Source organism: Dreissena polymorpha, chromosome 3, assembly GCF_020536995.1.
Source record: "Dreissena polymorpha isolate Duluth1 chromosome 3, UMN_Dpol_1.0, whole genome shotgun sequence".
NCBI classification, from domain to species: Eukaryota; Metazoa; Mollusca; class Bivalvia; order Myida; family Dreissenidae; genus Dreissena; species Dreissena polymorpha.
In genome coordinates, this window is record NC_068357.1 from 126,987,955 (window position 1) to 126,998,653 (window position 10,699).

General features: G+C 34.3%; 1 protein-coding gene and 1 long non-coding RNA gene across 2 annotated transcripts; both read right to left on the bottom strand.

Moving 5' to 3' along the window:
- Positions 1 to 487: 487 nt before the first annotated feature.
- LOC127871380 (uncharacterized) lies at positions 488 to 3,632 on the bottom strand. The gene is made up of 3 exons (XR_008045307.1): positions 3,543 to 3,632; positions 2,588 to 2,734; positions 488 to 2,052 (listed from the first exon to the last, which is right to left on the bottom strand). It is a non-coding gene; the product is annotated as an uncharacterized LOC127871380 (long non-coding RNA).
- A 3,796-nt stretch (positions 3,633 to 7,428) lies between these two features.
- Positions 7,429 to 9,134, bottom strand: LOC127871368 (fork head domain transcription factor slp2-like). Its single transcript, XM_052414187.1, has one exon. It carries the CDS (start codon positions 8,956 to 8,958, stop codon positions 7,678 to 7,680), a length of 1,281 nt encoding a protein of 426 aa, XP_052270147.1. The 5' UTR covers positions 8,959 to 9,134; the 3' UTR covers positions 7,429 to 7,677.
- Positions 9,135 to 10,699: the final 1,565 nt, after the last annotated feature.

Below are 10,699 nucleotides of genomic sequence, written 5' to 3' on the forward strand. Positions count from 1 at the left end.
TTACAGTTTCTAAAAAATGCCATGTATCTTGTATCTTGTTAATTAAAAAAAAGGTATCTTTCTTTTAGTTGCATAATGATAAATAATGTGGACCTATAAGGAGAGAGGTATCATGAAGCAAATAAAACAATCGATTCCTCTTATTCTGCAAGACATAGTTTTCATTTTAGGTGTATACCATTATCTTTTGATCCGAAACTTTAAATATAATAATAACTATTGACCTTTACATGGGCGCCTTGCAAATCACTAGTGTCTTCATATTGGTCATACAATATAATGTCTTTATGTGTAACGTGAGAATCCTGACAATCTTACAATATGATTGTTGGAGATAATACTTAAAATAAAGCTGAAGGCATACTACATCCATGACAAAGTACACTTCACCGAGATAAGTCTAACTATACTGTGAAAAACATTGAAAAACCCAGCGGTTGAACGCAAACAAGATCAGTGTCTTTAACAACAAAACGAACCAAACATATGCAGATTAATTGTTTTATTGCTGCAAAGAATATCCCGTATCGCAATAATAGCTTATACGCAAAACATTAAACTGGCCTATGTGCAACTTGAGAAGGAATTACAGATTTACATGTAATTGTTGACAATTCGCACAATGATTCCAATGAGACAAAAAGCTAACTCACCAAAAATATATTTTAATCATATTGATTCGAAATAGATAAACAAAAATCGCAGATTACAAATGAGTCTCGCTCTGTGAAAAGGGGGTTTAATGCATGTGCGTAAGGTGTCGTCACATATTAGCCTGTGCATTCCGTACAGGCTAATTAGGGACAAACCTTTCCGATAAACTCGATTTTTGCTCAGAAGAGACTTTCTTTTAACAAAACATATCATAAAAGCGGAAAGTGCCGTCCCTGATTAGCCTATGTGGACTGCACTTTACGCACATGCATTAAACCCCCTTTTCACAGAGCGCGGCTCAAATGTATATTCCAGCGGATATGGTGAGATCAACAATAATCACAGATAATCAACATAAATTACAATGATTTTGAAAAGATCAACAATAATCACAGATAATCAACATTAATTACAATGATTTTGAAAAGATCAACAATAATCACAGATAATCAACATAGATTACAATGATTTTGAAAAGATCAACAATAATCACAGATAATCAACATAAATTACAATGATTTCGAAAAGATCAACAATAATCACAGATAATCAACATAAATTACAATGATTTTGAAAAGATCAACAATAATCACTGGTTATATAAATCACAATTAATCGGTTGAGATCAACAATAATCACAGATAATCAACATAAATCACAATGATTTTGATAAGATCAACAATAATCACAGATAATATAAATCACTATTAATAGGTTAAGATAAAAAATTCACAGATAATCAACATAAATTACAATTATTTTGATAAGATCAACAATAATCACAGATAATCAATATAAATCACAATTCATGGGCTGAGATCAACAGTAATCACAGATGAGCAATAATGAACACAATAATTTGTATGAGATCAACCATTATCATAATCATTTTAAATTAGAATGATAAATATTACAACAATAATCTTATTAAAAACAGGAATATCAAACAAAACAACACAAGATAAACGATATGAAACACAATGTTTAAGACGCAAAAACACGCGTAATACTATATATTATTGTATGACAGTCTGTATTTTCAATAATTAAGAAAATAACCACGGCACATTGGTAAGAATTAAAAATAATTCTTGGTCTTATCATCGTCATGCAACAGATGACTAGGCCCGGTGCTTTGCAGATCTGTGCTTTGATAGACTACTGCGGTGCCTGTACCTCTTTTCACACATATCACAAGCAAAGTTTTTCTCTCCATTGTGGGTGGCAAGGTGGGCCTGAAGGTCAATTTTCTCCCGGAGCGTTGCATTGCAAATTGAGCAGGTAAATTGCTTTGCAGCAACCTCCCTCCGGACGTGACGATTCAGGTCATCTTTGGTTGAAAACTTTTTGCCGCATTGTTCACAGGGGAACGGCTTTTCAACACCATGAATGCTGCATCTATATAACAAAAACAAATGGAACTGTTGAATTATTATTCAATACAGAAAAATACACACAGAATATTATCCATAACAATGTGGAACTTAACAAAATGATGGTCGTCAGAAGCGCTCCAGATAAGGCGCGTTAACGCGTATTTACGCATTTCAAAATCCAAAATACGCATTAAATAATATGTTTAAGGGTCCAATTACATACGTGAAGTATCGGAACGCGTACATTCTGGATTTATACGGTGTAAATTCCAATTGTTCAGTGACAATTTGCATTGAAATTTATCTGGACAATTATGGTCGTTAAAAACTAAATACTATAATGAGCACACCAATATGCACCACACTAGTAATAATGTGTTAAGTGTTTTAAAGCCGGCTTTTTTCGAAAACACCATTCAAAACATTTTAAATAGTGCTTTGCAACTAGGTTATAAAAACATACTTTCGCTCAGAATGCAATGACCTATGTTGAATTGTATCTTGATTTTTAAACCGACAGAACCTAGCATTGTACTAAAAACAAAAAAAATACAAACCTGTGTCTGTTGAACGCCTGTTTTGTGTAAAATGTTTTTCCACAACAGGCGAATCGTCCAGTCCCTCTGTGGCGCTTATCATGAAGCTTTAACCCCCACTTCGATTTAAATGTCTTTCCACAGATTTCACACACGAGCGTCATGTTTCTGTAATGAAAGAATTACTTTTTGTTAAAATATATTTCTAAAATGTTTTTATAAAGTTTTAAAGACTACACCAAAAGAGATATGAAACGCAAGTGATTGGATGTGACACACTATCTGCTATTCTTTTCGTCACAGTTCAATAAACATGCGTGTTTACTAATGCACGGGATTTTCGTGAGTTTTGGCGCGTTTAGCGTCATTCGAGGTCCGCTTAAAGGAGGCAACGCACGTTGTGGTTCAATATACTTGTAACAGTACTTAATGTGTTGATAAGCATATTTCCGCTCTGTTTAAATGTCCTCAATTGAAGTTCCGTAGTCATATATTGTGTTGAATAGTTAATATTTTCGTATTTGTAACCATATCATATTTTAGAAGACTTTCAAAAATGTGTACAGTGTGCGTTTCATTATCCTTTGAATATTCTCGCAACCTGCGTTTGCCATTTCCTATTGCTCAAGAAATACCAACCTGCGTTTGCAAAACAAAACAAAACAAAAAAATAAGATATTTTTCAATTTGCACCGCTATTTTTGTCATGAATCTTATTAAATATATTAAAATGAAGTGTAAAATCATACTAATTCAGTCGTTAAACCAATATTGTTGAAAGAAAATCATCAACACCACATAAACAAACAGCGTTTGCAATGCATTTCAGAATTTTGTGTCGAAGTGTTCTCGGAAAGTGGAAACAGTAAAGGCAATGGAATCATTTCAAATAAAAGTTTATTTAGTATACTGTGTCATAGGCTATCACTTGTTAAAAACTGAAATTTTGATTATATGAAAAAACAACAAAACTTACCTTAATGTACAAGATTACAATCTGTTTCTGCAACCGGCGTTGACTTTTGCGGTCACGTGACAAAAGTTGTTCATCCCCGGTGACAACGTTACACCACAACTCTAGCGTAAACATTTGATGAAACATATGTGAAAATTAATCGAGATATTTGAGCGACCAGGTCGTAATATCTCTTTTTTCTGATTTCGTTGTGATACCCTCTGTTTATATTAAATTTGATTTAATTTGATTCACAAATCTGTGATTCATTGTTCTTACTTTTACGTGTTTGGTCTTGTCCCGAAATGATGTCTTTATTGTATGGCATCACAGTTCATGTTTATTATTTTTGTTGCTGAGACAAACATTATATTAACGGTACAAATGGCGGTGAAATGGTTAATAAAATAATAACGATAGCGCTTACATTATTTACATTCAAACACGATCTAACAAGAAAGTTAGTTTAATTGCAAGAGGCGTCAGAATAACATTTTTATATGAAAGTGTATATACATACTATAGTAATAATTTTATCTTAGAACAAAACACGAATGTGACCGAGGACAGTAAAATGCATGATATATTTATGTGTATGGTACCACTAATAAAATTTTGTTTTATTACTTCAATGCAATCCACCATGACAAAGTTTTGACAGCACCAAGCTATGGCGGTTGATACTGACATTCTGTTTTGGCGTGTTTGAGGATTGAAGGTTTCCAAATCTATAACACGCCAGAACGACTAATAGGGCGACAGTGTCATAGTTGTCGTTTTGGCTCCCTTTTTGTCGTTCCGTCGGGTATATTTGAGTCGCGTTCTGAGAAACCTGGGCATAATGCATGTGCGTAAAGTGTCGTCCAAGATGAGCCTATGCAGTCCGCACAGGCTAATCAGGGACGACACTTTCCGCCTAAATTGGATTTTTGCTAAGAAGATACTTCATTTAAACGAAAAATGTCATAAAAGCGGAAAATGCCGTCTCTGATTCGCCTGTGCGGACTTCACATGCTAATCTGGGACGAAAATTTACGCACATACATTTTGCCCAGTTTTCCCAGAACACGACCCAGTTTTCGTTTTATCTTTTTGTTGGTGCGCTTGCGATTTAAAGGTCGCAAACAAGACAACACACCCGAATGAAAAAACAACACAAAAAACAAATATACTAGCATAAGTGGCATAAGGCACTACAGACTGTATTACCATAGTCGCCCTATTAGCCCTCTTTTTATTGTTCTGGTGCTGGCGAGTATATTTGCCTTTCTTTCTTGTTGGTGTGTTGGCTACCTTATTCGAACCCTCCAACACATGGACGATTTGGCGAAAATCAGCCACCAAACTACGCCGATACCGACGCCTGTGTGTCGTACGAACAAATTCTGCAACTTGTGTTCAGTGATTTAAGTAAATCTCGACTTAGGATCCGGATCTTGAGTATTAGTTACATCAGGTTTTACATAGGAGTATTTGTTTTTTATGTAAAAAACACGTCCGCAAGACATGTTAAACTTATGCACTACAATCGCAATAATATGATCCGCGTCATATGAAAATGGGTCTTATGTCATATGAAAATGGGTCTTATGTCATATGAAAATGGGTCTTATGTCAGATGCGGCGTGCGAAGCTTAATACCGTCCTACGCATTCGCGCCGTCTAGTCAGGATCTTAACTTTTAATGCGTGCATATTGTATTTCGAAGTTTATGAGATCCTTTCGCAACCGAGGATGCATTATATAAAGACCCGGAGCGTGTCTTAGCACTCCTACCTCATACACTTGACTAGACTCGCAAAAGTTGGGACGAATTTTGAAATACATGTATATCTGCAATTGCCAGCTATGAATGTTTTATTTTAGTGTTACTAAAAGATATTCAATGTTAGGGTTGTCTTGTATGCTGTGTGAGTTTGTTGGGGGTTGGGGGGGGGGGGGGGGGTCCGAGTTTCGGTACGGGGAACACTGACCGATCTCACGTGCATCGGGAATGGGGATTAAACCCGGGTCGCTTAGGTGAGAAGCGCTTGGACCAAATCAAGTCAATTTTATTGGCACAAACCACTGCACTAACACGACAGCAACAGCTTATAGAAAATAAAACCTTGACAGACTTTATAGCGGACAGGGTAGCTTCAGACCAGACCGGGAAAATATGCGGGCTGGTCTGGAGCTGCGCTGACCGCACGTGGCAAAGGACCCATTTTTGCAAGACGCGGCTTAATAATGTAATTAAGTTGCTGTGAATTCTAACTAATAGTTATAAAAATAGTATATACGCTTAAAATACTAAAAGAGCATGTGCGTATAAATAAACCAAAAAGTATATGTTACTCCAATTTGCAACTGAAATAAACGTTATATTTGCAACTCTCAGGATGTTCACTTCTTCGTGTTTTTATTATAAAGTAAAATGTTACTACTTAATATAAAACCAACCTAGACCGAGTAGAGAATATACAAAAATTCAACTTCGAAATTTACATCTACAAGTTGCATGGAAATTGTGGTATCGCATTATTGAAATTTTTGTCGTTCAGTAATTTGTCTGTTTGTAAACAATACGCCCTTAAACTATCGTCGCATTTTAACTCAAAATGAAAGTACGATGAAAGATGAAATCCAGATCCCACTGAAAGCTTGTGTTGAATGTAACGAAATGCTCAGACCTTTTTTTGACTCATTAGATATCTGAAACAACCCGTGGAACATTTGAAATATCTAGAGATAATAAAAATACATAAAATAATAACAATTATAATAATGAAACAAAATGCATAATAACGATTATGCTGATTACGATAAGCAAAAATAAAATATTAACAATTAATACCACATTAATAATAATAATAATAATAATAATAATAATAATAATAATAATAATAATAGTAGTAGTAATAATAATAATAATAACAATAATAATAATAATAATAATAATAATTATTATTATTATTATTATTATTATTATTATTATTATTATTATTATTATAATAATAATAATAATAATAATAATAATAATAATAATAATAATAATAATAATAATAATAATAATAATAAATATTATTATTATTATTATAATAATAATAATCATCATCATCATCATCATCATCATTATAATTTACCATAATGATTAAATTTAACAATCAAAATACCATGTTTTTCATTTATTAAGATATGACTTAAGTTACGATTCTCCAATGTAATTGTGTGTTATGGGCCCTTGAGGCGAAAATATCGATTTTAAGAATAAATAACTTGTATTAATAAGTACTTTAGGATTAACAAAAAAACACACAAAAAATATGCGAAATAGATTTCATAATGATATGAACTTTTTGGCAGTTAAAAATGACAGCTATGACGTATGTCAGCTATGACGTATTTTTTTCATTTAAGGGAAGCTCAGCGATTGCTACGACTTTTTATAATAGGTGTTGGAAAATGAGTACTTAAAAATATCATTCCGACATTAAAAAAAAACCTAGTTTTTTTAATCAATAAATGAATAATTTTTTCGATACATATATAAATGATTAATTAATTGATTAATACATGGAAAATAATAATTCATTAACAATAAATAAGTAATTTAGTAAGATGAGTAGATAAGAAAATAAGTAGATAAATAAGTATAGAAATATTTAATAAGTACATAAATAAATAAATAAATAAATAAATAAATAAATAAATAAATAAATAAATAAATGAATAAATAAATAAATAAAATCGGGCTAATGTATTGGTAGTTTAGCGAAGATTTGTTGCATTTATTGCTCGAAAATACTTCTATAGACACGTTCTAATAAAGAATTTTTCCAATCATATATAATCGAAAGTAAACAGAAATAGATATTTTCCCCACAAATTCACGTATTTACTAAAATATGAAATCTACAAGTAACAATACTTTTTATAGCATTTATTTAGATCATTTTTTCAATAAAATAGAAACATCAAAACAACATAAATTCTAAGTTTTCTTTGTACAATGATTAAATAAAAGGAACAAATATATACAATGCATTAAAATCAAGCTCAAAATAATGTAAGTTAAAATCACAGTTATTCATTCTGTGCGTGGTGAACTTAAATTAAAGTTTGCATCAATATAATAAAATATAAAATCAGAACTACAAATAGACCACATCGAGTTCTACATTCTAACGTCACCTGCATGGTTGCCGGCGAGGGATTTTAACGTCGCAGTAAACGCCGACGACGTCGACATACTGAAATCTCGAATACTGTTGACGCTAAGGTCAAGTCCACTAAGGCTACCGGGTGACAGCGCCCCATGTGTCGCCGCCTGCCGGTAAAGGTTCTGAATCATCGGGCTAAACAATCCCCTAGCCGCGGGCGACGACGGAAGACTTGTTAATGGCTTATTCGACGTAAAATCGTGCACATTTGAAGACGACGTTAAATTCACCGGCTCGTTTCCGAGTATCCGGTCTACAGAAAAATTCAAACGATTTGATACCCGGCCTGCCGCCGCTGCTGATGAAAGAACGCGAGAGTAGTAAGGGTACATAGGAAAAGACGTCAGACCGAGTCCCGGGATACCGGTAGGGCCTTGAACCTGCATTTGATACAGCTGTGAGTACGGCCACGAATATGGCGACGGTCGTTCTCCGGTTAGTCCGCTGTATGCCGCTATCGACTGCAAGTGCGGAAACCCCATCCGCTTGAACGCTGCGAGTCGGCTACGTGACGCCGTCGTGGAGCGTCGACGTAACTTTCCTGTCGTTCCGCCAATGAAAACGTCGTCCGCTGACGGGTCCAGCATCCAGTAATTACCCTTTCCGGGATCGTCGTAATGACGCGGCACTTTGACGAAACATTTGTTTAAACTTAAATTATGTCTAATAGAGTTTTGCCACCCTTGTTTGTTTTCTTTGTAATACGGAAAGTTTTTCATAATGAACTCGTAAATACCATTTAATGTGAGTCTCTTATCAGCGCTACTACGAATCGCCATCATTATCAACGCATTGTAGCTGAACGGCGGCTTCTCTGGCTTTTTCGATGCCTCCTCGACGTCTATGTCACAGTGCTTTATGTCTTTATTAACCACTTCACCCTGCCTTAAGAGTTCTTTTGTTTCGTTATGATCACTTTCCGGTTCTGAGAATTGTTCGTTTGGTTCATTAGCGCCAGTGTCTGTATCTTCGCAATCATCCACTGAAATATCACCATCCACGTTGATTTCTTCATCATCACTGTCTAGGTTGTCTTTTGAAAAGTTCGAATCCGTGTCAGGTATATCGCTCGTGCTTTGTTCGCCCTGACAACTGTCTGCCAATATTTCGCTCCTATGTGCGTTTTCAGTGACATTAATTTTGTCCGTTTCCCCCAAAACACGGCGGATACTAAACGGGTGAAATTGCATGGTAGACATCTGTGTTTTAGCATTCATTTCAAAGGATTGAACCATTTCTATGCATACGTCCTATATTGTGTGACCATCAACGCTGTCAACTCAATGCCACAATATTCCGTTTCTACATACACTTAAATTAATTAATCGACTTAAGAAGCAGTCTCCAATATTATACCAAATATACACTTTTCACCCAAAGCTTTCAGCCTTGTTAGCAAAAATCACATTAATTACCAATACACAAGTGAATAAAATCCTCACAGAAAGCCAGTTTATGTGAAACTGTATTTAGCGCAAACAACCAATGAAAATATTCTTAACAGTAGTCCCGCCCAATGCGGAGCCTGCCTTTTAATTGAGCCAATGGCGCGCGGCGTAGTAAATGCAAATCAATTCTCCGTAACGGGTTTTCGCGATCGCTGACAAATGTTTAACATCTTGTCCAAATGTTAGATTATTATCTCGGTTGGATAATTATTTCACATTCTTCTGTCTGTCAGCTTAACCACTGAGGTAAATTTAACCATTTGCGATTCGTTTATATTTCAGTGAACGCGGATTGTGAATTGCGAACGATTACGGATGCAGCACATGCTTCGGATGTATTTGTTTACAATCTTTTCGCGCATTATGCCACACAAAGTCTAAGATGATAAACTGGTCTCTTAATCTTTCACAAGTTAGAATCTTCAAGTAGAAATGTAAATTCTGCTTTTATAAAACATGTGTCATGGAGTTCGTCCATATTATTGCTGACGTATTAATATTAACTAAATTGCCTATAAGGACATACTGTAAAATAACTAAAGCTGAAAATGTTTACATTGCTTTGCTTTATAAGTTGATATATTTAATTTATGTATGCTGTAGGTTTAATTACTCGCGCAAACTTTTTAATGACGAAATTGTGTATGAATATTTGAATAATTGAAATTAATATAACACTTTACTCTTTATTTTCGGATCCGATTCCATTTTTTTATTTAAACAACGTAATTGCAGGTCCAGTAATGAATCAGTTGAATATTCTTTTTGTTATTGAATAAAAAACACAACTTGTGCTTTAAATTATGTTTACTTATTATGAGAACTATGGGAAGGAAACACTGGATTCCCTGTCGTATTTAAAAAAAAATACATTCAATGAAAACATATTGACCAATTAAATCAAATACAATATAGGACATAATCAGAAATTTGATAGAAACTAATAAGCAAATGGTATGAAACAAAAACTAATAGGTAATGACCCCACGACCCATGTGCAGTTCGCACAGGCTAATCAGGGACGACACTTTCCGCTTTTATGACATTTTTCGTTTTAATGAAGTCTCTTCTTAGCAAAAATCCAATTTAGGCGGAAAGTGTCGTCCCTGATTAGCCTTTGCGGACTGCACAGGTTAATCTGTGACGACACTTTACGCACAAGCATTAAGCCCAGTTTTCTCAGAACGCGGCTCTATTATTAGACATCGCTAGTTTACTCTCGCTTTAACAATTTTATCGGCCTTGGTAATTAACATCGTCCAACATAAATAGAATACTCACACAAATGACGTCAACATAAAACATTAAAATGGACAAACACACAAGTCCGAAATGTTATCAATGATTTTTATTTCATATTTAAACTATTTTTGATGAATGATTGATTTGTATGCGTAAATATATGACCTAATTCTTTTTGTAAAATTCAGATAAAAAAATTAGATTCTTTGGGGGCAATTTACAGAACATGGTCCCTTTCAAGAGCGCTGATGTATAGCCAAAACAAAAACAATATAGTTGATTCGTT

What these genes read in the sequence shown, in the direction of transcription:
- LOC127871368 (XM_052414187.1), bottom strand. Translation starts at nt 8,958, where the DNA reads ATGGTTCAATCCTTTGAAATGAATGCTAAAACACAGATGTCTACCATG.